The 26787-nt window shown below is 35.3% G+C and overlaps 3 protein-coding genes and 1 long non-coding RNA gene across 4 annotated transcripts; 3 read left to right on the forward strand and 1 right to left on the reverse strand.

Annotated features, from left to right (window-relative positions):
* Nucleotides 1-2569: 2569 nt before the first annotated feature.
* On the forward strand, nt 2570-5117 carry LOC113353449 (60S ribosomal protein L30). Its single transcript, XM_026597048.1, has 5 exons — nt 2570-2671; nt 2752-2857; nt 2961-3062; nt 4562-4630; nt 4731-5117. The coding sequence occupies exons 1-5, from the start codon at nt 2651-2653 to the stop codon at nt 4769-4771; spliced, it is 339 nt and encodes a 112-aa protein (XP_026452833.1). The 5' UTR covers nt 2570-2650; the 3' UTR covers nt 4772-5117.
* Nucleotides 5118-7900: 2783 nt separating this feature from the next.
* Nucleotides 7901-9706, reverse strand: LOC113347919 (probable protein phosphatase 2C 12). Its single transcript, XM_026591611.1, has 4 exons — nt 9456-9706; nt 9070-9348; nt 8638-8979; nt 7901-8537 (listed from the first exon to the last, which is right to left on the reverse strand). Exons 1-4 carry the CDS (start codon nt 9636-9638, stop codon nt 8376-8378), a joined length of 966 nt encoding a protein of 321 aa, XP_026447396.1. The 5' UTR covers nt 9639-9706; the 3' UTR covers nt 7901-8375.
* Nucleotides 9707-12251: 2545 nt separating this feature from the next.
* LOC113351269 (xaa-Pro dipeptidase-like) lies at nt 12252-13696 on the forward strand. The gene is made up of 5 exons (XM_026595285.1): nt 12252-12335; nt 12878-12931; nt 13022-13127; nt 13211-13363; nt 13679-13696. Exons 3-5 carry the CDS (start codon nt 13038-13040, stop codon nt 13694-13696), a joined length of 261 nt encoding a protein of 86 aa, XP_026451070.1. The 5' UTR covers nt 12252-12335; nt 12878-12931; nt 13022-13037.
* An 8-nt stretch (nt 13697-13704) lies between these two features.
* Nucleotides 13705-15651, forward strand: LOC113353450. Its single transcript, XR_003361290.1, has 4 exons — nt 13705-13771; nt 14077-14175; nt 14976-15194; nt 15332-15651. It is a non-coding gene; the product is annotated as an uncharacterized LOC113353450 (long non-coding RNA).
* Nucleotides 15652-26787: the final 11136 nt, after the last annotated feature.

The following is a 26787-nucleotide window of genomic DNA, read 5'->3' on the forward strand; positions in this document are numbered from 1 at the left end:
AAAAGAAGACTAAAAGAGATACCAGATAGTAAATCCAGAGCTGGTATATTGGACTTACAAGAATAAGATCGAATACGTGTTGTGCAATGAAGAGAACTAGTGCCACTTCTCATAATAAGAAATTGACGAATCATCCTCTTGAGTCGATTTCGATTTCTGTAAACAAATTGATAACTCATGCTTGTAAAATCGAACCACAGAACCTTTCGCCAAAGCACTTTGTCTCTTGTTATGTCGAATAGTACCAAATGCATCCTTATCACCTTGAAAAAACCAACCTTTAAAAGAGAATAACCTTTGAATAGGGACAACCTTTGTAATGGAATCTTGATCAGAGAGAAAGATCAGTAGTCAATTAACAATACCTGCTAAACATGACCAAACAAACACCTTGAGCATAGAGAAAACAAAACAGTGCAATCAATTCAAATTGAGACAGAAAACAACAAAATTAAATAGACAACATTTGAAATTGCGATAAAGACTAGACATGGATGTTGTTTATGTCATTGCGGAGCATTGGTACTGGTATGTCAAAATTCTCAAAGATAGTATAGGCCTATAAGGGCCAGGGGAGTGAAAAGTCAATTTTCAGACCACACCAATTTGGCAATGTAGCAGCGGGCCTTTGGCAAAGGAATTTTAGGCATCCTTAGAAATTGGGCTACCTAAAATAATTGATAAAAATAATTGGGCTGCTTGAGTTATTCTCATGGATGATCTTTTTTTTCTTTTTTTTTTTTAGACCATGAAAAACTAGGAGACGATTCCTCCATTCTGGGTAGGTCATTATGTAGTAAAATTCAATATCTCTTATCCAAATTACTATTTTTTTGGTTTTTTTTTAATAATTAATCATCATCATTATCCAAATATTTTATTTTAATGTCGGTCGATGGTGAAATCTAGATAAAGGATAAAATAGTCATTTCAAGACTGGAAACAAAATGGTAATTTTACGACTATGGGTGAATCATTATTCTGAGCCAATAATTGTCTTTGAGGTTTAACAAATCTACAATGTGAGATGTCCGAAGACTAAACATGGAAAGAGAGCATGAGCAACCATGATTTTAGCACGTCCCGCGAGATATAGCTGGTCGTGATTCCATGATTCCTAGTAAACGTCCTTGACAAGACATTGCTAATCATGGAGGCTTTATAGATTCATAAAACGTCCACGACTGACCTATGAGCATGAGGAGAGACTTCCGTCTCCCATAAGCACGACTAGCCCCTATTTAAGATCAGAGACTGGTTAATATATATCTTCGTGAGATACTAACTAGTCATGTGTACTTTGGGCCCTGACTAGACATACCGAGGCCTCTTCGGTAATTCTTAGAACATACCTACGAGATAAACTGGTTATTATTCCCCCTGGCACTATAATAAACTTCTAGAACATCCTTTCGAGATACATCTAGTCACGTCGGCCCCACTATACAGACATGGTCATAATTGACTCCTAACAACATCCTTGTAAGATACGCTGGCCAAAGACAAGTGATCTAAAGTCTTATAGAAACATTATTACGTATGCAAGCCTCTCTCCCTGTCTGGAACATGTCCCAACAGACTATAAAGAGATTCAGTCTCAAGAGCCAAGCTTCAACCGGCCTCATGACAATTTAAGCTGAACCATCTCATTCAGAGTCTTCTACAAGCACAAAACTCGGGGACAAGCATTACCTAGGGAAACATGCATCTTTCTCAGCCCCTCAAACATACTCACGACTAGTAAATCGAGCCTAAAGTATACATGTTTATCTAAAAACGCGGGTAAACTTCCTTGAGATCCCCATACTCAAAAAAGTGACCCACACATATACGAGAATTAGTCCTCCACATGACATATGTGACCATCCATGAAGAGATAGAGTCCAAAATTAGCTCCTGTCACATTCTACACACGATTTCTGAGGCATTCCCTTTTTTTTTTCACGTGATTCATTCTAGTCACGCTCACAAATTAGAGAATATTTATCAATCTTGGTGAACTTCAACTATATAGAATATTGTGGTATATTTGATACCCTCATCGTTTCACCCATGTGCATCTTAGAAATATAATCCATCCGTTGATACAAGAGCTATGAAACCCGTCAGTTCTTCTTAAATAATGTTCAACCTTCTATTCTTCACAGTAAACGGGACATTTGACAACCTTATCCAAAAATATATATATATATATATATTTTTTTCATAGCTTCAACTGCAGCTCTAACTTTGGATCGAATAACCATATTTTTGTGTTTGTAACCTATTTAGTATCCGGTAATCATCTGGTCTACCAGTTTGCACACGACAAACCCTCTAGACGGTGGATTAGACCTGGATGGAACATTCAAAGGATTGGACGCGGATGAGAGTCACGGGACCAAATCCGCTGGATTTTATCAGCTGCTCAGCTCTACAAGCAGCTCCTAAAAGATGTCAATTGCCTAATCACGGCCCAGTTGCATCCATTCAAATGAAGCCCTAATTGCCCACGTAACCTTACCTGTCAAGGCCCAACCCTCAGAGCTAGTCCTCCACTCCTCCTCCTTAAGGGTTTCTTTCTTTTCTTCTCGACTCTTTTTCTTCCATTCTTTCTCACTCTTGGATTCACTGCTGTGCCGTATTCAGAGAAAACTAACAATCTCTAAACATGGTGGTCGCAAAGAAAATGGTAAGTAAATCGAATATCTGTTAATTCCCCTTTAGACTCTTTTTCTGTTTATGAATTTGGATTTTTGGTTGATTTTGCAGAAGAAGACTCATGAGAGTATTAACAACAGACTTGCTCTTGTAATGAAGAGTGGGAAATACACACTTGGTTACAAAACTGTCCTTAGGACTCTCAGAAGCTCCAAATGTAATCATTGTTAATTTTTTTTTTTTTTTTTTTTTTTTAAATTTTCTTTTGAGGAGGATTAAGAGGGTTTAATACTGATTGGATAGTAATTTTATTGTTGTAGCAAAGCTTATAATTATCTCAAATAATTGTCCTCCTTTGAGAAAATCTGAGATTGAGTACTATGCTATGCTTGCTAAAGTTGGAGTTCACCATTTCAATGGAAGTAAGTATACAATTTTGATTGTTAATTTATCTGGTTTTCTTCAATTTCTTCTTATATGTTTGTGATAGATACAATGTGACTGTATAAAGACATGTTTGATCGCTTTTGGTTGTCGTCCTGGTCTAATAATGTCTTGTTTACATGACCAAGCATGACTTGTTTTTATTGGATGTGTGGTTAGATTCGCTGATAACAGATGCTAAATTTTTAATGTCAACTTGGTGAAATGTTACATTGACATAGTTAAGCTTTAATTCTATTTAGTACGAGTAACTAAATAAAGCCTTATTTGCAATTTACAACAATCAGTTGCAGTTAATAGTCTTTAATAGTCCTTCGTCTATGAAATTGGGTATAAAAAAGAAGTTTACCAGGATTTATATGAGCACAGATCCTATTGGCTACGTTTAACTTGTTCAATAGCAAAGAGCCAAAACCTAGATGGGTTGTGATGCACTTATGGAGAAGGATCTGCCAGCGTAAGAAATCTTTTCGTAGAGTTAGTCTGTCATGTGTATAGTGATCAAGTAAGTGTAGATAAATATCAAATTGGTAAATGCTACATTAACATAGTAAAGCTTTAGTTTTGAGCACGAATAACAAAATAGAGCCTTACCTGCAATTCACAACAATCAGATGTAGTTAACAACCTTTCATCTATGAAATTTACTATAAAGAAGAAGTTTACCAGGATTAATATTAGCACAGACTCTATGGCCGTATTCAGCTTGTTCAATAGCAAATAGCCAAAACCTAATTGGGGTGTTATGCACTTGTGGAGAAGGATCTGCCAGCTTAAGAAGTCTTTGCGTAGAGTTAAAGTCTGTCATATATATTGGGAAATTAATGGTGCATCTAATTTGTTAGCTGCTATGCATCCGTCTGAGGATTTTGTGAGGTAGATCCTGGGGAGTTTAGTCAGGAGTTGAGGTAGATTCTTGAGAAGGATAGGAGTCTGAAAACTTATTATCGTGAGTAGTTCTTTGTATGGTTAGGGTCTCCTTAACCCTGCGGATTGCTTCAAAATAAAACAAAAAACGAAAGAAAAGACCATATTTTGTCCTGTAACTATACCTTTGTACAGTTGCAATACACGTTACCTTCATTATCAGGGTATGCTATGCGAGGTTGTTGTTTGAGAGAGTGCAGTCATATCATAGAGCTCAAGTTTTTATAATTCTGCTGCTTTTGTTATTTTGGAGTTTTCATATTTGATAGTTGTTTGTTTTTATTTTCCATCCTTTTTAGGTAGTTTTGTTGTGTACTCGTTGATGGACATATAATGTTTGCATGAAGTAGATTGTCATATGCGATTAACAAATTGTCATATGCGATTAACAGATTGTCATATGCGATTAACAAATTACTGATAAAGTCTCCTCGGAGTTGTGTCTTCCCGACTTTATTCTTTATTGGTGCCATCTTAGTTGTCTTGAGGTTATTATCCTATTATATCTTTCATGCTGACGATATATTTTATCCTTCTCGTATTGTTTTAGACAATGTCGACTTGGGAACAGCTTGTGGACGATACTACCGTGTGTCATGCCTTAGTATCATTGATCCAGGTGAGACCAAAATATCCTTTTCCTACAACTTCAAATGTTTTTATTGGATCTTCATCTTCTTCTTTTGTCTGACCCTTCCTGTTCCTACATTGTTTACCAGGTGATTCTGATATCATAAAAACCCTTCCTGGTGATCAGTAAGCGGAGAAAGCTAGTGTTTCCAACATTAGAGGTTTTCTATTTCTCCCTTATTTAGTTTTAAGTTGATTCTCAGCTGAATTTAATCAAACGTTAGAGGTCTACTTCAAATTTGTAAGGCCTGAAGAACAAAGAAATATACTTCAAATTTTGGTGAGTGAAAGTAGCTCTTGTACTTTATGAATGTGGTGGGAGACTATTTAGTGTTTTTCTTTCTACATTTCAACCTAGAAGTTTCCACAGCATTGCCTACTGCCATGCTTCAAAAATGCTTAAATGTCACTTTCCTGGTCATTGGTACTTTTCCCATAACTGTTACTCTTCACAATTCAGCTGTAGTTTTGCATCAGTTGTACTTGCTTTGTGATGACGATAACATTGTTGCGGCCTTTTTAGTGTTTAACTTTCATCACCTCAGCTTTACTGGCAGTTTGCCCCATGGCAGTGTTTGCCTATAGATAAAACGAAGTCTAGTCAGTGTTTAGTTTTGTTAAACCAGAAAATATTTCACCAAAGTTGAAATCTGAGGCGAGTCACAGAATTTGACCAACTCTATTATTGTAGTTATAGAGGGATTGACATCATCAATGAGTGAAGCCAGATAGGAAACAGAAAGCCTCCCTTTTCAACAAATTTTGAGAATCTAATCTTTTGGTTAGGAGTATTCTAGTGATGCCCAGGACAGATAAGTTGCTTACCTATTTCAGCCTATAGAGCTCTTTAACCAGCTGATACGCTGTATTTTAAAAGGGCATTTTCTTTAATTTCAATTTTTCAACTTTCAAGATCCTATTATCAGGGAAATACTATCAGAAACTCGGTTACTCAGGCGTCCGCGTTCCTGCATATTTTTTTTAGTGCATATTCAAATCACCCTTGAACGAAATAACTGCTACCGTGAGGTAGAAAACAGGACATGTCGACACCAGTGAGCACTAAACTATCTAGTGCCGTGATTTATTTTATATTTGTTTCTTTTTCTTTAGATTTTCCTTTGAGTTTGAAATGCTCCCATAGCTCATGTTTGGATTTTGTAGAGAGTAGAGACAGTGGAAAAGTAAGCCTAAATTTGATGCACTTCCCAACACATAGATATTCCAAAGTACAGCGCAAATCAAACTAGTTGTCGATAGCATAAGTCAAATTTCCGAAAATAATGTACATAGTTGGCCGGCCAAATCATTCAATGGGAAATCTAACGTACAGCTCAAATTAAACACCCCTACAAAAACATGTGATTTTATGCCGATTTTTCTACCAAAATGAGAAAATATGCCACAGCCGCTTCTTCACCGGCGCTGCCAGACCACGAAAAATAGGATTTCCACATGTGGTGTGGTGTGGTGTATGCACCATAGCCCAACTCAATTTTTCAACAAACGTGACATCTGATTCTAAACTCCGTAGTCACATATAGTTGTTACCTCCATTTTCGAAAAAGAGTTACTATCATTTTTTTTATTTTAGTCTAAAAATAGGTTAAATTGAAGAAATGATAGTAACTTTTTTTGGAAATGGAAAAAGTATTATATATGATTATTGAACTAATGAAAACTAATTTGTGAGCATGGTAATTCTTTTTCGAGAAACGGAGGGGTATTATATATGGCTATTGAACTACCGAAAACTGATTTGTGAGCAGTTTTTTAGCTTTGGGTTACCATATTTGGTTTATCGGTGGTTGTTGCCAAACAAGTAAAAGCTATGGCAATTGGGAATTATAAAGTTGTTCTTTTTGCTTTCTCTTTCTTATAAAAAATTTAAAAAATAGTCCCAGGAGATTGATGTGTCAGGAATGTTTCTTCTCCAATAATCGGATTCTTAATCTCAAATCCGTCGAGCTATATTTCTTTGCTTTGCTAATATGTGACACAAGCAATGACTTTAATTGTTTATGATTTTTCTTCCTTTCTTTTCTTTTAGGTGATTGGGTAATTTTTCTTTGTTAAGCATAAATTAAATTAGAAAACTCAAATTTTAACAATAATTCTTCATCGATGAAGAAATGTTTTAACAAATACTAGAAAAATTATACGTATTTCAACCGATGTGAGGCTAAGTAATTCATGCATTCACCACTTAGATCAAATTGTATTTTGAAAAAGATAATAAGAAAACTTGGAATCTTCTATAGTGGTTGTATGGCTAATTTTATTTTAAGAGAAACTCCAACAAAGCACTCCACATTTTCAAATGAATAAAAATCCAAAAGTATAAGGGAGTGGGTTTCGATGGAATCCAAGATGTGCAAGTTATCGCCTATAATTAAATTTTGAAATGTGCCATTTGGTTTGGATCAGCATTTTTGAAAAGAATCGACATTTTGTTTCTTCTCAGTTCCTTATCAGTTTTATTGATCACCTAGAAATTTTATTATAGTTTCATAATTCATTCTTTATTTCTCTGCCTTTATAGTTCTTCTAGTGTTATTTGTTGTTTGATTCAAACCTCTAATATTTTAAACATGTAAACTCTAGGAATATGTGAAAGAGCAAGTGAAAAAAATCGAATCCGCAAATTGAATCTACCAATAAGCTTATGTCATTCTATTTTATTTTATTTTTAATCCAGTTTCTGCAATAAATAAACGAAATAATGTGGGTAAATGTCAACTTATAATTCTTCTACCGATCTACAATTTCATTGATTCTATACAATTGTGATGCACATATATATAGATATTAGAAAAAATTCAGAAAATCATAGTGAATCTTATAGCTGTTTCCTCGAGTTTGTTTCCTTCTTTCGTTTGTACACTCTCGTTGAACCATTAAACGAAGAGTTGGCTTTTGAGCTGGTATATGCCTATGCATTTTTGTTTCTCTGTGTGTTGAACTCTAATCACCTTTGAACGATGTTGAATGGTTTTTAGCTGGAAATCAAACTATGGCACCACCAACGAGCAAGTGGCCGGAGTGTTTTGTATTTTTGCCATTAGGCTAACTAGGGTAATCTGAGTTGGCAAGTAGCTTTGATCATTTACTACTCAATCATGCAATGTGAATCTCTAGTCATTATTACTCAGAGATCTTCATTTGTTAATTAAACCCCCTTCCTCAAATCTGGGATGTGGTGCTTGATGCAAGATATGTTTTTTTTTTCCCGAGCCAAGCATCAAATCAAGTAAGAAAATGTGTAGTTAACTTGTTGTTCTCTATTAACTTCATCACAATCTTTGATGGATTTAGTAGTAGGTACATGAACATAGATTTTTGTACTTACAAGACTATTATCATTATTACATATCTCAACACTATATATTTTTTTTCATAATACATACATACAACAACAGCTACGCTAAAGAGATCGAGTTGAATGCTGATCACGCTATTGTAAACAGCTAGCTATGCCTCATCAGCTCCATGATTTTGCAATTTGGTGACTCCGATCGACTTGTAGTAAATTCCCATCTCTAGAATAACTTCAGTTAGTAAAAGTTAAAGAACCAGAATCAGTTTTTTTGTTTTTCTTTAATTCTTTAGTCGTTCACTAGGATTCAGGGGAGGATGAGCTCAAAGCTCCGGTTGGTTTCATCCCCGACGACTTTACCAGTTATTCTGTCATGTGAAGAGGTTTCTAGAGAAATATACTAGAAAATGTATTTGTCCTAGAAGAACATGCAAGAAACAGAAATATCATCCATTTTCGAGTGAGGAAACTTTTGTTTCCATGAATTAACCGCAGCATCTACGACTTCTCTTGCAGCTGTTTCTGGTCTTGACGATGACGCAATAGATACAACTTGTTGGTTGCTAAGAACATCCCACACCTGCAATCATAAAACACAAACAATCAGTACCCGCTACAAACAAAAACAGACCATACGTAGCTAGATTATTACAGATATTAATAAGAGTATGAGGGCTTACCCCATCAGACGCAAGAACAACAAACTTGTCATTGATGTTTAAATGATGATGTGATATTTGTGGAATAGCTATTACTCCATAATCTTTGAGCTCGAAATCTCCAAAAGCTCTTGTCATCGCAAGTCCTGGGAAATTCTGGTCAGGTAACCATACACGGGAAATGTGAGGTTCGTTTTCAAGTGCAAATACCCGACCATTACTCTTCTTTATTCTTTCAACTTCTTCTGGTACACTAGGCTTTAGATCAGTTGTTAACTGAACAGCCATCAGTTCACCATTATTAGAACCAGTCCCTAATACGGCCCTCGAATCACCGAGATTAGCAATAACAAGATCTTCACCCTGTTTCATAAATTTTAAATTAGTCCAAGAACAAAAATCATTTACAAAACATTATGATTCTCAAAGAAAAAGTTGCAGTTAATTAATTACCTGTTTGATGACAGTAACAGAAGTAGTTCCACTACAAGAACAATCCAAGTTTTCTTGAAGTTTAAGTTCTTTATCCATTACTTTGTAAGCACCAATACAGGCTTTACTCCATTCCTCAACAGAATCCTTATTGAAAACCAAATCAAGTGAAGAAATTGCTTTCTTTTGGTTTAATATTAAACCAGGTAACCAACTTCTAACTAATCTACTCGCAATTTGGCCGTTCTTTCCATGTCCATCAAACACTCCACAGAAAACTCCAGCATCCATCCCAAAACCCTTCATTAATACAAACAAATATACAAGAATTACAAATAGTTCATAAAAATCAAGAACACGAAACTTAAACGTACGTAGGTGACACAAATATGCATATATATATTTACCTGTTGAAGTATAGCAGAATCTTGGTTTATTCCTTTCTGACCTTGTTGAGAAGAAACTGAACCTATTGGAGTTTTAGATGAACTTGAATGAATGAAAATTGCATTTTGATAGATATCTTGCTGTGTTTTAGTGTTTTCATCATGAATGTTGGAAGATTTAACAGATGATATACACATTCCCATGGTTTCAGAATCTACTTTTTTTTGGTATTGAAGTTAAGAAACTGAATAATGGATGGGTTTGGTGTTCCTCTTCTACATTTTGTTCATTTTATAGTGGAAAAAGAATTCCTTGACGCGTGTATCAGTGTACGTGTTATCGACATGGTTTAATTAGTATTACTTAATCAAGGACAATTCTACACCTAGTAATAGTTAAGATTATAATATTCTTAATTGTTCTTAATTAGTACAAGGTGTAGAATTGTCCTTGAATTAGTGAGCTGAAATCCACTGTCTCTTCAATTAACTAATTATATTTTAAGCTAATTTGGAGTAATTTTTAAATTACCCACTAAGATTCATGTGAAAGGAAGGAGGTTTCCCATTTTTTAGTATCATTACATCAGCAATGGGGAAAAAAGGCCGGTATTACTATAGAATTGGATAAAAAAGGTGCATAAATTTGATCGACAGCAAACCTACAGGCATAGTCATCTGAGTTATTAAAAAAGATGCAGGTGTCACACCAAAAATGACTAACACCTGATTTTTTTATGAGAATGTTTTACGGCAGCGTTCTTGATTGTTTTCTAGTTCAACCAGAGGAAGGTGACGGAATTGTTTCAACTTTTGGATTCCCATTGTTGGACTTCTATCGGAAAAATCACCAGAATTTGATTATGTAGTGTCTAGTTCCTCTGTATTTGTAGTAGTACTTTTCAATTCCCACGGTGTTTTTTTTTCTTTTCTCCTTTCCATAAGGTCCCTGCCATGGGCCATGGCTCATGTTGTGATTCGTTATAGATAGGAAAAGTAGACCATAATTGACGAGCTTTACAGACACAAGTATAAGTACAACGAAAAAGAATTGCAAACAATTGTCAAGACTCGGTGCAATAATTTGAAGGCGTTTTCTGTTTCTATTAGGGCCTTTCTTGGACGTAGTTTGGTGTTTTGTGCGAGATCAATTTTTTTTTCCCTGCTCTTTGTTTTCTTGTTAGGCTGTTATTTTGGACTATGGTTTTGCTCCTTGTTTTCTCGTTAGTTGTATTTTTCTTGCACATTTCTTGTCTTTATGTTTCTCTCCAAAAGAGATATTATAGGCTAAAATGAAAAAAAAAATGAAAGTATCGCTTTTGCAGAAACGAAAGGAAATACTATTTTGTATGTTTTTTAGATCGGTTATCCAAGAAAATTTGATGTGAAATGTTTTCTAATGTATACAAAGAAATGCTGCTGATGAAGGAACTAGGCATACTACTATTTGGTCAACACCATGCAACTTGCAAATTTGGTATGGCAGTCGCTTGAGTGCGACATCAAAAACTCTACACGGCCATTGAGATTAAGCAAAAGGGTAGTATGAGCAGTTTCTTAGTTTTGGGGTAGGATATTTTGTTCATTAGTTGTTGCTAAAAGCCAGTCACTATTAATTAATGGAACTTGGAATTTTGATTTGGAAATATACTCCTTTTTTGGGTGTGTTCTCTTGATTTGGGTTAAGGTATTAGAGCATCCACAGTGGGCGATCAAACTCATTTATTTGGTCGAGGAACGAGACACAGTGGTACGGACTAAAGACTAAAATCTGGACCAAAACCCAAATTTCAGACTATATTTGGTCTGGGACCAAGACCAAAACCAAATTTGGTCGAGCGGAGATTAAAAGTTCGTCGGGAGTGGGGCGTAAGTATAAAATGCGCCTGACGAAAGTTTTTGAATTAAAAAAAGAAAAAAAAATGAGGCGGACATTATATGTCCGCTCTTTGAAAAAAAATTTTTTTTTTAAAATAGAGAAAATGGGGCGGACATACTAGAGTCCGCCCCTTGAAAAGTTGTTTTCAAAATTTTTTTAAAAAGAATTGGGCGGACATACTTAGTTCGTCCCATGAAAAAATGTTTTATAAAAAAAAGAGGGACGAACATATAGTGTTCGCCTGATGAAAGTTATGTGGGACGGATATTTGAGTTACGCTCGATCAAATTTTAGTCGGGTACCGTTGCTTGTTGCCACGGACTAAACCTAAAATTTGATCTTTTTTTTGGTATTTGGTCTTTGGTTTTGATCGCACCATTGCAGTTGCCCTTAGGTATAGTTCTTCGCTAATATATGACGTTGGCAACGAAATTGTACGCCCAGATCTTATGTCCAGTTTGGAAGAAAGAAATTAATTAAATTTGGGTTTCCAGAGATGCATATTTATGCTGCACTCGCTCTGAGGGTGTGATAACACTAGTCTTTCCACTACACCTTATTCAGTGATTAGTAACTAAATTTAGTAACAGACATGTAGCCGTTACTAATTCGTAACAGGAAATCTCAGTTACGAAAATTTAGTAACTGCTATGGTTCAGTTATAAATTAAAACAAGTTTAGTAACGACCCAGCCCATGTTACTATTAGAAACTGCTGGAACAGAATCGTGTTAAAAACGCGTGTCCCAGGTAACACCTAAGTTTACGCGTGCTACAGACGTGTGTGAGAAAACTAACCCTAACTTATACCTATCGTCTTTTCTCTCACTTTCATTCATTCACCAGCATAGCAGCCTCCATGAGGAAAACCTGAACAAGCATCTCCATCTATTACCTCGATCTTTCAGTATCTCCGTCTCTCGCTCTCAATCTTCTTCCTCTTTATCGATGGAGATTCATTAAAATCAACAACAAGAAGAAGAACTTTTCTCTTTGTCCTGGTCTCTCTACCTCAATTAAAAGGTAAATCATCATCATTTTTTTTATCATTTATCCGATTTTCTAATCTTTAATAGGTTCTTGTGGTATCCCTTTCAGTTTTTTTTCAAAATCAATACTTCTATTTGGCGATTTTAGAGCTGATTGCTTAGGTTTTGATCTTGTTTCTGATTAATGTTGTTTGTTTGAAGCGACGAAGAAAACCTAAAATCGAGAACACAGATTCCTCTTCAAACCTAAAATAGCTGACGATGATCAAGATATGGGTGGTTGAGGGAAACTCTTTTCTATTGTTTTATCGATTCCACCCCTAAATTTTCAATTAGGGTTTCCAATTTTGTGTTTTTAGGTGGTTTTAGATTTCGTTTAGGTTTTTGTGCCTAATTTTGGTAATGAAAAATGGGTTGTCTTTCAGATCATTGATAATAATCTTTATGGAACCTAAAACTTTGGCGTACAAATCATTGATTTTATATAGTTGTATGATATTGTGGGTGATTTCTTTTATAATGCTTTCTTGGCCATATATTGTGCATCTCTGAGCTCACTTAAACTCCTACTTGTAGATTAGCAAAGAAAATTATCCTCGAGTCACTAAAGGATGGTGACATCCTTATTGGGTACTTTTTAAACTCCAAGTCTTACTATTTTAATGCCATTATGCCAAAGCGAATGCTAATTGAAATTTTTTTTGTGGGTTTGTGCTGTAGTGACGTTCATGAAATAATGACTGAAAGCATAGGTGTTGTTTTTATGCCTCATGGTCTTGGGCATTTGTTAGGCATCGACACATATGATCCTGGTGGTTACCCTAAGGTGATTTACTGTTTTTCAATGGAGTGATTGTTTCATTGTTGCTCGCTTTTTTGGTACAATCTGAGATTTTACGTGATTGACAGGAAATAGAGAGGCCAAAGGAACCAGGATTGAAATCTTTGCGTACAGCTAGAGATCTCCGAGAGGGAATGGTTAGTAACCTAGAAAACAAGACATTCACAGCCAACTATATTGCAATCTTCAAGAAGGCTAAAACCTTATGTATATCTCTGCAGGTAATTGCACAGCCTTATTGCAATCTGCAAGGAATTAACATTGTCCTCTATAACTATCAATGTCAAGTTTTCTGCTTTTTTGTCTTTTTTTCTTTCGAGATGTGTGTTTTTATCAAATGGGTTTCTGGAATCACAAATCAAAATTATGCATCTGATTTTTTTGTTGTTGAAGGAGTAGATGAATAAGAGCAGAAGCTATTTACTCATATTGGACTTACTATTGATAGTTATGCATAAGCATTCTTCTTTGGTATAAACTATTTGCGAGCTTAACATTTAAATGGCTGACTTAATAATCCAAAATTTGCGTTTCAGGAAGTGTTGGTCACCTGATGATACTACTTTTGATAAATCAAGTGCGCTATAGTGAGCCACAGGATCCGGGACATGACTGCTGCTATTGAAAAGGTACAAACATGTGTGACTTATTTTTCTCCAACTCTTACTCTCTTCTTTTCTGTTTATTGCATTTGTTGAATTGTTCTGCACAGAGGTTTGCCATTGGATCAGCTGCTCTTTTGTATCACAACTTTTTTTTTTACCTCTGTTGACGAGGGACTAAGTCATTTTGATTACTTTATTCTGCTATTTTTCTTCTTAGGTTATCAAATACCTTGGTGAGACAGATCATTTTCAAACTGAAGTTTGATGAATAAACAAAGAAAATGGTTAGAGAAATAAATTGATTTGTTGATTTTTGATCCTTTTGATAGGAACTGGAAGGTTTTAGTTGATGAGTGAGTGAATCCAATACATCAAATAACCAATATTGGACAAATGGGTTCAATTCTGAGAGGTGACCTAAATCAAAGGTAAATCTCATACCTTAGACATATTTAGTTTAAGCATGATAATGCTGTTTGCTCATTCATAAACCTGAACTCAACCCAAACCTTAATTTAATTGCTTCATATGTCATTAAAAAGATGATCCTTAATTTAAAAAGATTCTCTTATGAACTGTAGGGTAGCTTTACCTTTGAAAGGGATAATGAACAAAAATCCTCTGAGCTATTTTGGAGGAGCAACATATGCTTTTGGTAGTATGTTTGAGCTCTTAGTACAATAGGCGTCAGAGAGGGTGAGGGAAAAGTAAAACTGTATGTAAGAATAATAAACAGAATTTCATGTATGATTTTTCTGAGAATGTCTTCAGCTCAGTGTAAGTTTATATTATTGCTTGAATAGATGTGGAACAAAAACCTATTGTCTAACATCTTGAGAGAAAATCAGTTGACTGGTAATAGTTATGTGGATCAACAGAAGAGAAATTGAACAATCCACTTGTTGCTCATGATTATAAGTTTGTTGAAGTTGACAATGGTCAAAGGTTATGCAACTACTCTCTTTCATCATCAAGAAAGGTTATGCAACTACTCTCTTTTATCATCAAGAAATCAAGATTATGTAGCTACTCTCTTTTATTTTGTAGATCATATGTGTTACAAAGAATGATGGGCTAGCGACTATACTTATACACTGGTTGGACATGTAAAGATAGTGTCATTCTTGCTGACATTGACTTTAAAGCATTGACATGTTATAGTCTGTGGCCTCTTTTCCCCCATTTGTTTAAGCCTGATGACTTACTTTACTTTTGTTTACTTCCATAGGGTTCAGATTGGGCGCCGCAGCTGCACTGAATTCTCAAAAGGACTGATGCCCTAGGTGCTGCTGGAAGAACCAAAAGTCTTGATTGGTTTGCTGTTGGAGCCCTGCTTCCATACTGGTGTTCTGCTGTGACCATGCATGAAGATTGTAGGAAGCTACAACTCTTAAGATGGTGAAAGAACTTCCCAGGAAATTTACCACCTTTCCTCGTCTTATAGAAGGTACTGCAAATGCACACATTCGAAATGACTTTCATGATTACACGTTTCCCATACTATATGTTTGTTTGGTTATGACGGAGTTGTATGCGAGAGTTTGCGAAACTCTATTCCTAAATCCATTGTATTTTTGCTTGCAGACGAAGCAGTTATCAGGATTGTCAAGGACAAGCGGATATTGAATTAGAAAAAGAAACAAGTAGAATTCAGGTAATCTTATTTGTACTGCTGGAACTCAGATTTTTAGATGAGAAAAGAGTCATCTGCCTATACTTAGCAGTTATGAATCATCCGACAGTTGAACTCACTATGAACCTAAGTATCATCGAACAAATCGATTAACTTATATATTGATTCAAACAATGTTTGCTTCTTTTGAATGTAGAATGAATGAACGTCTGAATGTAGAATGAATGAATGTTTGCTTTCTTTTGAATGGAGAAGGAATGTTTGAATTGAATTGAATGAAAATAATTCCAGGGGATAGAGTACTTGCAGGGTAAAATAAAAGAGGTGGGAATTAATTTTGACCAGGTCAATGACGACTGGCCTTCTTTTCTTTTTGGTTACAGAAAAATTAGTAACGGCAAAAAGGTGTTACTAAAGTTTTATCAGGATAATAGGAGTCGGTCAACGTTGACTTAGTTCTATATATTTGTAACTATATTAAAAATTTAGAAACGATCGCAGGGTGGTTACTAATTTTCAATCCGTAACGGCTGCATTTCAGTTATGAAATCAGTCGCAACCCCGAATTCGTAAAGGCAACATGTAGGTTACGAAAATTTGTTGCACCCTCTTTTGTAATGGCCGACGCACGTTACAAACCCATTTAGTGACTGAAATAGGGAGTTACTAAACCCTAAATATGGTGTAGTGTTCTTATGGAAATCAACATCAACATCCATGTTAATCTTTTTTTACTGGGCAAAAAATCTCACTATGAGCCTTTATTTGCACTATCCCACATGAGATGCAACATTTTGGATTGAATCGGTCGCCTTTAAGGTAAGAAGAATTAATAAGCCAAGTTACCTATTATTTTCCTAGTTTTTGCTTCTACTTTTCAGAGATGTCTGTATCATCTACACATCATATCAGTATCATTCAACATATTTTAGAACTTAAATTCATGAATTTGATTAAAATTGATAATCTTAATTTTTCGAAAAACCATTGACTAATTAAGAAAAAAACTAATTTTTTCAATAAATTCATCAATAATAGCTTAGTTAACCTTTTAATTCGTCTAGAAAGCGCTTCTTTATTAGGTAAGGCAAAACATACCCAGATACCCTAATCAAATTTCTGTTTTGATAATCATATAAAATGGGGTTTTCATCTATCGCACGTAGATTCCTCATTATCATGTGACATGTCACATGCTTATAGGCTAAAAGGTGATGATTCCCACCCTCAGGCCTAATTCTTTGGATAGAATACCAACCACTAACAATTGTCAGCTCATTTTAAGAATCTAGATAATTGAAGTTAGAAGTCAGTTCATTTCATCTACTTATTTCGTCGGAAAATATGTAAACTATTTGCATGTCAGGAAGGACATCATCTATGCGTAGACATAAGACCTTATGGTAATAGAGAAAGCCTGCTGAATGAGTAACTGCGTATGCTACTGTAAGATTATAATGTTATGCAACTTGCAAACATGACACCGCTTGAGCATGACATCGATGCTATTCAGATAGTAGATTGCGCAATGAGCTGCAATTTCTTTGTTTTTGTTGCGATATTTGTTCATTACCTGTTGCTAAAAGCCAGTCATTGTTGATCAGGCGAACTTGGAATTTTAGTCTGAAAATGCACTTGGTATTAATATTTCTTAATCAAGGACAATTCCACACCTAGTAATAATTAAGGATATGATATTCTTAATTATAGTACTTAATTAGTACTAGGTGTAGAATTGTCCTTGAATTAGTGAGCTGAAATCCACTGTCTCTTCTATTATCTATTTGGTTATGTATTAATTTATGGATCACCCACTCATATACAGGAGGTTTCCCAATTTTTGGTATCTTTACATCAGCAGTGGAGAAGAAGGCCGGTCACATTACAATTGAATAAAAAAGGTGCATAAATTTGGTCGACCTTATACGTACGGCATACTCATCTGAAAAGAGATGTAGGTGTCACTAAAAAAAATGATTGACAACTATTTTTTCCCGAGAATAATTTACCGTAGCATTCTTGATTGTTTTCTAGTTCAACCAGAGGGAAATGTTTTAACTTTTGAGATCTTGATTTTTGGACTAAGGGCATCCAGGATCGCGACTTTTATCAGAAAATTTGCTAGAATTTGATTTTGATTTGTATTACATGTAGAGTCGCGTTCAACCTTTGTGTTCCTTTCTATTGTAGTAGTGCTTTTCCATCTCCACGTTCTTCTTTTCTCATTTTATGGGCCATGGCTCATGTAATTGTTGGGTATAGATAGGAAAAGTAGACCATAATCGACGAGCTTTACAGAACACAAGTACAACGAAAAAGAAATGCAAGCAATTGTGAAGACTCATAGCAATAATTTGAAGGCAAATCACCAACTGCCGGGAATGATACACTGACCGCGGGATTCTGATCCTGCCAGACACAAAAGTTGGGATCCCGTGATCCGGCGGCTTAGCAGGGGTGGGACTCATTCCCATTGTCTCAGTCGGAATTTAACCCGATGGATACAAATCATTTCTGTATTACCAATGGGTCTCAAATATTTACAGCTTTTTTATTTTTTAATCCGAATATTTACAGCTCATCATTTCCTAAAACTGAGTGATTTTTTCATTTTCGAAGTTTAGATTTGACTTCAACTTAAAGTGGGTGGTATCGCATTCATCACGGGGATGATTTTTGATTTTAGAAGGGCCTTTTATTTATTTTTTATAGAAAAGGAGGATTCCTCATATTATCGATAAGAAAGTTCCATTCTCGCTGTACGGAGAGTTCCGGAACACCGTTACATCTTCATTCCAATTTTGAATGGTTTAGTAGTTGAAGATTTTCCATAGATCATCTCCTTTCCAGATATGTTTGATGGTATATTTGTTACAAAAAACGGAGATTTTAGCTGCCCATATCACATTAATTCTTAAGACTAGAGTAAAAGTCTCGACTTTGAAATTTATATCTAATTTAGCAATGTTTCCTACCTCAATACTATTTTTATATGTTTGCTCCTTTGCTTCCGCATACTCTCCTATTAGCAACAATGATGCCTACTTCAATACTATTTTTATATCTTTGCCTTTTGCTTCCGCATACTTTCCTATTAGCAACACGAGAATACGTTCTGAATCGCTCCTAAAAGTGATAGAGTGACCGCTCCATTCTGCTGCCCACTGGAAAGCCGCATCTGCACCTGCCATCTCTAGTTTTTCTCTAGTTGTGCAATCCGTGTGAAGACCTCTAGCTTCCCTAATTATCCCTGCATAATCACAAAGAGTTAGGCCAATACCGTTAGGCCAATACCGGCTTTTGATCCTGAATTCATCATAGTGAGGACGATATCGATTTTTATTTCTATTAATCATGTTTGTTCATGCCACTGGTTTGTCGTAACCTTGAGAGTCTTGTCATTAAGTGGATTGTAGTATAGTAATTGCACAATATCATAATCATACTTATGGACAGTCTCATAGCTATTTATAAACTTGATAATATTATTGGTTGTAACTTCACTATTTTGACTCTTCCTTTTGAATGTTATATCACATCTAGCCTTCCAAATATGCCAAATTACAGTACTACAAAGAACCTTCCATTTTATGCCATAGCCACCTATGTTAGTGTTCTCAGAACAATTATTTAACCAATCATGAAAAGAGTAGTAACATTTTTTATAAATTGCATATCAAAATTAAAGTGCATCCAAACTTGCTTAGCAAATACACAATCCAGGAACAAGTGTGTTAAGGTCTCTTTTCCTTCATTGCAAAGTTTGCAAGTGGTGTTTGTTTCTGGGAGAATAGATGCCACTCTCATACTATTTGGCAGTATGGAGTGAGCTGCTTTCCAGATAAAGATCTTCACAGCTGGAGTTGTCTCCATACTCCAAATTTGATTCCATTTTTCATCTGCATTTTCATTGGAATTTATTTTATTATAAAGAGATTTCACAGTAAACTTAACTGTTCCATTTAGGGTCCAGTGAGGAATGTCTTCTCTGTTACCATCGTTTAGGTGAATGTTCTTTATTTTCTCAATGGTTGGACCATAAAAACATCTACCTAGTTTCCCTAAGTCCCAGGAGTTGTTTGTAGTAATCAGATCACTCACCTTTTATAGCCCTTCAGTGTCTGTTTGTGGTTTATGCATAGGTGTCGAAGTTTCAGGGATCCAAAAATCATTCCAAATTTCTATACTTGTTCCATTACCAACTTCCCAAAAGCAAAAATGTTTTAATTGTTGTATACCTGATAACATACCCTTCCATATCTAGCTATCGTTTTTGTTAGCAATATATTGTTGATGTACAAAATATCATTATTAGGGAAATATTTAGCTTTGAGAAGGGAGGCACAAAGAGAATCAGAATTCTCTTTTAGCCTCCACCCCATTTTTTTTATGATGGCTAAGTTAACTTTTCGAACATTTTTGATTCCTAGTACTCCCTCCTCTAAAGATCTACAAAAAGAATCTCAGTTTTTAAGATAGACACCTTTCTTTCCATTCTCATTTAGCCCCTTCTCATTTCCCCCCACCAATAATCCCTCTGAATTTTTGTTATGTCTTTACAAATTTTCATCGGGATCTTAAAACAGTCCATTTGGTAAATATATAGCGAGCTTGTGACATTTTTAACCATAACCATTTTTCCAGCAGATTTCAAGTCTACCCCTTTACAGCTAAGCATCCTATTTTTCATCTTTTCAACCAATGGCTCAAAACAGGTTATTTTAGATCTATTCGTGAATAGAGGAGAGGCTAAATACTTGTCATATAAAGGAATGGAAGTGACTCCAAGAATCTCTTTGACTCTCTGTCTGATCCTAGGTTCAGTTTTAGGACTAAAAAAGACTCCAGACTTTTCAAGGTTGATTAACTGGCCAGAAGCTAAGCCAAAATAAGTATACAATTTCACTAAATTGTGACAAGTTTTTTCTCTCACCTTACAAAAAAGAAGACAGTCATCGGCGAATAAAAGATGGCTTACGAAAGGAGATTGATGAAAACTTTTAATCCTTTGATCAGCCCAGTATCTTCAGCTTGTTTTATTGTTCTGGACAAAGTCTCCATACAGAACAAGAACAAGTATGGGGAGATAGGGTCTCCCTGCCTCAAGCCTCTCGAGGGTTTAACGAATTCAGTTGGACTATCATTGATTAAGACAGAAAGGGTAGTCGTTAATATACATTGGTGAACTAAGTTACACCATTTCTCATTGAACCCAAAATTGATCATTATTTGCATCAAAAATTTCCATTCGACTCTGTCGAAAGCTTTGGACATATCAATTTTTAGTCCCATGAATCCTTTTTTTGACTTGGAGTTTTTCATTTTATGTATGATTTCATGCGCTATTGTTATATTTTCAGAAATCTTCCTACCTGGTATAAAATCCGATTGATAAGGTGAGATCATTTAATGTAGAAGACTTTTCATTCTTACTGCCATAAGCTTCGAGATTATCTTATAAGATGTGTTAGCAAGATCAATATATGTCTGAACTCCACTGGGATAATAGGATTGAGAGTTTTTGGTATCAGGGAAATGAAAGAGGCGTTCATTTCCTTAGAGATATTACCAGAAATAAAGAAAGTCTGGACCATACTGACTAAGTCAGGTCCTATACTGACTAAGTTTTGATGGAAAAAGTTTGGTGGGAACCCATCAGGCCCCAGGCTTTTATCAGGTTCCATGGAGAATAAAATGGTCTTAATTTCAGTCTCCGAGGGAGTGACACAGAGCATATCATTATCTATTTGGGTTATGCAGGTTGGGATAATGTTGATCATACTTTGATCAATATCTGGTGTCACAGTGGTTGCAATTCTTTTAAAGTGGGTTTTTATGCAATCTGAAATGTCTTTTCTAGTATCCAACCATTCATTATTATCATTCTTTATGGTTTCTATCCTATTTCTTCTAATTCTCTGTTTAGCTCTGTTGTGGAAATATTTCGTATTTGTATCTCCTAGAGCAATGTTTTGATCCCTGCTTTTATCTTTCCATAATTTCTCCTTTATATTATACCAGTTTGCAAGATCTTTCCTATGTTTAAGTAACTCTGTAGATTTGTTAGGATATATTACTCTTTTGTTAATTATGTCAAGGTTTTTTTTGATGTTGTTTATGTTAGTATGAATATTTCCAAAACTATTTTTATTCCATAGTCTTAAGATATGCTTGACTGTCGCTAGTTTTTTGTTTACAGTAAAGGCTGGAGATCCCTGAATGTTAGAGTTCCAGCAATCAAGAATAATAGGTTTACACTGTTCATGCTTTATCCACTCCCCAAAATATTTAAAAGAAATGGCCCCATCATTCCAATGATTGTACGTATTGAGTCTAATCGCGACATGGTCAGAAGCAAGAGGACCCAAATGTCTTATGCTAGAATTAGGAAATTTCTTGTTCCACTTACTATTAACCAAACCTCTGTTTAGGCGTTGTTCTACGTTATCTCTATCTCTTTTGTTATTGTTCCAAGTAAAATTATATCCTATAAATCCCATGTCCATTAGACCACAATTATTTATCAGATTGTTAAAAACAGTTGCTTCGTTTCGTTTAAAAGGAAATCTACTTAACTTTTCCTCCTCATGTAAAACTACATTTAGGTCTCCTATTATTATCCACGGATTATTCATGGTTTGAACCGTATCTTATATTATTTTCCATGAGTGAAGTTTCATCTTCCTATAAGGACTGCCATAAAAACATGTAAGAGTCCAACTACTATCATTTATGTGATTTGTAACCTTAGCATTTATATAATTATGGGCATGATCTATTATTTGAATGATAACATTAGTTTTCCAAATTAGACACAACCCTCCTGCTGTTCCTCTTGGTGGAACCAATTGATAATTCTGGACATTTACATTTTTTATGATCTTATGCATTTATTTATTTTGTTGCTTGGTTTTAGATAAAAAATAGGATGACCGGGTTCTACTTATTTAGGATATCTAGATCACTACTTCTAGTATCAAGTTTTCCTAGACCCTAGCAATTCCAGGCTATCATACTTATAAATTGCCAAAAATAAGAGATTACAGGATAGCTAAATTTTACTAGAACAATACAATTCATATCATGCAGACAATTACCAATACAATTCTCAGGTGAGCACAAACTACATTGTAAGTTTTACTCAAGTTTTCTAAACTTACGGGATTTATTAAATTTTCTTTTAACCAATCAACAAACATTTTAACGACAAAAATGAGATGTACAGATAAGAAAATAAGGTGGCATTTGTTAACACACACAACGAAAAAAAGGAATTCCATAAAAATGCTAATCTTATCCTTGTGGTAATATGTTAACTCACCATCTTTAAAAAAATCAACTTGCAGAATAATAATTAAAGGAGTTTCAAGGTTCAGGGGTACCTCTTTTGCATCCGATACAAATGTCTTGATTAGAATAGCATCTGAACCAGGTGGATAGAAAGTTGATGAATTTCCATTGATTGGGAAATTAAGATGACCATTAAACAGTTCATCTGCCGTATTATCAATTTTACCAAAATGCTTTAAAATCTTCCATGTTTTGTAGCGGAAAATAAGACTTCTGTAGAGTTTGATTTCTCAATTTTTTTCCTTAGAATCAAGGCTTGATACCCCTTAATTCCGTACCATACCGGTTCCAACAAGAGAAAGATGGATTAGATTTTGGTAACACTTATCCTGGGTAGTATAGATTTTCTTCAAATTGTTATAGATCGACAGATACATAGAACGGTTTGGGGATTGATTATTTTGGATGCTAGGGTTAAGGTATTTCTTAGCTTTGTTGTGAATCAGTGGGAATAGAACGGAGAAATAGAGATCTAATCTTTCGTTACATCCCAAATAACTTTTTGGTTTTTCCCCCAACACGTGTCTCGTTCTTTTGGTCCACGCATAGCACGGGATGAGATAATTGCTAAAGGGAGACATTTTTTCGCCGGAGTCAACACACCTGGAAGGGTTGGGAAAGAAATAAGAGTTAAAGATAGGGATAAAATGTGAAAAGAAAGAAAAAAAACAAAAGAAGAATGGAGGAATTTTCTGGATCTCAAAATCCGGCGGACAGAATGGAGGAATGTAACTTAGTTCCTTCGTATCACTTGCATCTTCTTATCAATGATGTTTTAGTAGCTAGAGACCAAGAAGGGCCTTTTATGGACCATGGTTCTTCTCTTAGTTGGTTGTATTTTTCTTGCACAATTCTCCATAATTACTATTTCGGTCTTGTAAATCGGTTTCCAAAAACACAAGACATGAAATGAGGGGAAGATCCTTTAGGTTGGTGGTGCAAATTTTTGATTTGGGATGCGAATTTTTTATTAGGGGATACCAAGAAACAATATTAGGCTTATAGGATGTAGCTAAACTTAAATCTACAATAAGACCCAAATTAGGCTTTGGAGCCAGCTGAATTAAGGGTGCAAGTTCACATCCCTAGACTAGTCTGGTTCTGCCCCTGCGTGAAATATTTGTGTTAAACATTGTCTACTGATGATCGCAATTAAATGCACTTTGTATACTAGGGCTGCACACATTTCGGTCGGTTCGGTTATTGGTTAAAACCTCTGACATAATCTTTTATAGTGCGGTTCCTACATTTGAAACCGAACCGACACAATTAGGTTAATTTACAGTTCGGTTTTAACTATAAGTAAATATCAGATAATTATCTGACAAATTTTTGTGCCTATACAGCTATACCTGCACCTGTACTTCCATTCCATACTTAAGTCTTAACAAGTAGATAAGCAAAGTCTTAAATTTTTACTAAACTGATACAATAGTCTAAAAATTAAAAAACAGACTTGAAGTTCAAAAAGAAGGAGTCTAAAGATCAAAACACAATAGTCTTAAAGTTTAACATAAGAAAAGAAAGTAGCATGAAGAGTTGAAGACCAAGTAAAAGACTGCAGTCCATCCAATTCTCAAGCCAATCATCCCCTTAATGTTCAATATTGCCCAAAATGTCTACAACAAGAATGCCAAGAAAAAAAAACAATACAAATAAGATAAGAGAATGACTGAAAACAAATGAATTGTTGAAAAGCAATACAAATTTTAAGTCAAAAAAGAAGAGAAGAGATTCCTTTACCATCTTAAATGCTAAAATTATCATCTGGTACATAGTCACATATGAAATCAAGACAAATAGGTTTTTGTAACCAGCTTCGCGTACAGAGAAGTGCTTCAACTGTCCTGGCAGATAGCGAGCTTCTCCATGGACTAAGAATGCGCTTTCCGGTACTGAATGCAGATTCAGAAGCAACTGAGGACACTGGTATTGCCAAAATATCATTCGCCATGAGTGATAGTACCTTAAACTTGGTACTATTAGCCTGCCACCAAGCCAGAATATCAAAATCCTTGGTAGATGTTTCACAGTCATCAATCAAATACCTTCCAAGTTCTGACTTTGGATGAGTACAGTGAACATCCATTCTTCGCCTTTTCCTACTCGGCTCAAGCATATACTTAACGTTCTCTTCTAGCACACAAACTACCATGTCATCTACACCTACAATAGTTGTTTACCCAGTGCCTTCATCTGCATTGGCATTTGCATACATGATGTTGTACTCTTCATAAAGTTTTCCCATATCTTGTTTCACAGCTTTCAAAACAGTTGTAACCCTGAAATCATCTGGATCATACAAACATTCAAGATCAAACTTCAAACCAGACTCTTTATCTCGAGGATCATGCAACTTAGAAAAAAACAGAACAGGTTCGTATCTTCGTAATCCCCCAAATATGTGTTGTACTTTCGAAACATTAGTTCTGCCATCCTAGAAATATGAGAATCTCGGTCTCCTATAACTCTAAGACGAACCGATTGTTCATGTATCAAAGCCAACTGCCATAAAAATTCATGTATGGTAACTTGTATTTAAGCCGAGAACTTAACAGTAGCATCAAAGAAGATCTTTAAACATTTCACAAGACACCTAGCATATGACCAGTCCGCAGCATATGAAGCATGATGACGGGGCTTGTTCTTTTTCTTCGTATTCTTCTTCTTAGTTACATCAACTTCACATTCAGATTCACTAGATGAACTAAGAAAATAATATTCACTATCAATTACAACAATGTCATCATCCGTATTAGGTAAAGCTTCTTCAGAATTTTCTTTGAAAATATACTTATCTCGAAAGCTCTTATCTTGTCTTTCTAACCTCTTAAAGACCTTTTCATATGGAATTGCAGCTTCAAGCATTAGATATGTGCAATTCCATCTGGTTTTCACATCTAAAAAAACCATTTTCTTACAATCAATCTTCTCAAGAGCAGCACATTCTTTAGATTTGGCTAACCTAGAGGGAGAACCGGTAACATACTTTATTATTAATCTGATCCTGCTAATTGACTTGTGATACAACAACACCGCATCTTTAACAACAAGCGCAAGAACATGAGCAGGACACCTTACCTGATAAGAATGAAACAAGAAAATATCATAAGTTGAGACCACTACACAATTTCAAAAAAATAATAGATTGTAGTTGGCTAAACTCTTGCGACATAACCAGATGCGACATTATTTTCCAAAAGAAAGACAATAAGTTAATAACAACAAAGAAATATGAAAAGTAACAAGGACTGTTGTTACAGCTAGAAGAGCAGAAATCAGACAATAAACCAACCAACACAGAGTATGCTAGTTGTTTCCTAGCTAGTTCATCAAACAATGAAAGCATGAAAGAATCAGTAAAACTGCGCATCTCTTGGAACATATGAAAATGAAAATAAAAAGATAATCTTAAGCAACCCTAGAAAAAATATTGGGTGTATTCAATTGGGTATATTAATTATATGTCCTTTTTTCAAACCCAACAAATATATCCTTATTCAACAATAAATATGTCTGTAATTTTTTATAACCTTATCAATTTAATATTACATTACCTTATCCTCACCCATGTAATATTTTTCTTTATTTCAAAATGGAACAAATTTCTTCCTCTACCACCAGCACCACCACCACCAACATTCAATTACCATTCCACCACCACCGTTCAACAACCACCACCTACTAACCGCCACCACCACCAAGTATTCCACCACACTCCTTCACCACCACCATTACACTACCAACATTCCTCCACCACCACCAGTCCACCGCCGCCACCACCACAAATTCGTCGCCGTCGCCGCTGTCGCCGCCACTGGTTCAGATATTTTTGTATCAACAATAGTAGTTGATCCATTTCAGTTGGATCAACAATGGATGTTTATGCATTTCAGTTGGATCAACAGTGGATGTTTATCCATGATGATGTGAAATTGATATACCCTTGATAAACAGTATAAGTTTATCCATTTCACAGTAGAAGTTTATCCATTGCAGTTGGATCAACAGTAGAAGTTTATCCATTTTAGTTGGATCAACAATGGATGTTTATCCA

Source organism: Papaver somniferum, chromosome 2 (assembly GCF_003573695.1).
Source record: "Papaver somniferum cultivar HN1 chromosome 2, ASM357369v1, whole genome shotgun sequence".
Lineage (NCBI taxonomy): Eukaryota > Viridiplantae > Streptophyta > Magnoliopsida > Ranunculales > Papaveraceae > Papaver > Papaver somniferum.

Bases quoted from the DNA above. Each gene is read 5' to 3' on its own strand.
- LOC113353449 (XM_026597048.1), top strand. From the start codon at position 2,651: ATGGTGGTCGCAAAGAAAATG. The intron at 2,672-2,751 runs GTAAGTAAATCG...TTGATTTTGCAG, and splicing joins TGGTGGTCGCAAAGAAAATG to AAGAAGACTCATGAGAGTAT. The intron at 3,063-4,561 runs GTAAGTATACAA...GTATTGTTTTAG, and splicing joins AGTTCACCATTTCAATGGAA to ACAATGTCGACTTGGGAACA.
- LOC113347919 (XM_026591611.1), bottom strand. From the start codon at position 9,638: ATGGGAATGTGTATATCATCTGTTAAATCTTCCAACATTCATGATGAA. The intron at 9,349-9,455 runs GTAAATATATAT...GTATTAATGAAG, and splicing joins ATTCTGCTATACTTCAACAG to GGTTTTGGGATGGATGCTGG. The intron at 8,980-9,069 runs GTAATTAATTAA...TTTATGAAACAG, and splicing joins CTGTTACTGTCATCAAACAG to GGTGAAGATCTTGTTATTGC.
- LOC113351269 (XM_026595285.1), top strand. From the start codon at position 13,038: ATGACTGAAAGCATAGGTGTTGTTTTTATGCCTCATGGTCTTGGGCAT. The intron at 13,128-13,210 runs GTGATTTACTGT...CGTGATTGACAG, and splicing joins ATCCTGGTGGTTACCCTAAG to GAAATAGAGAGGCCAAAGGA.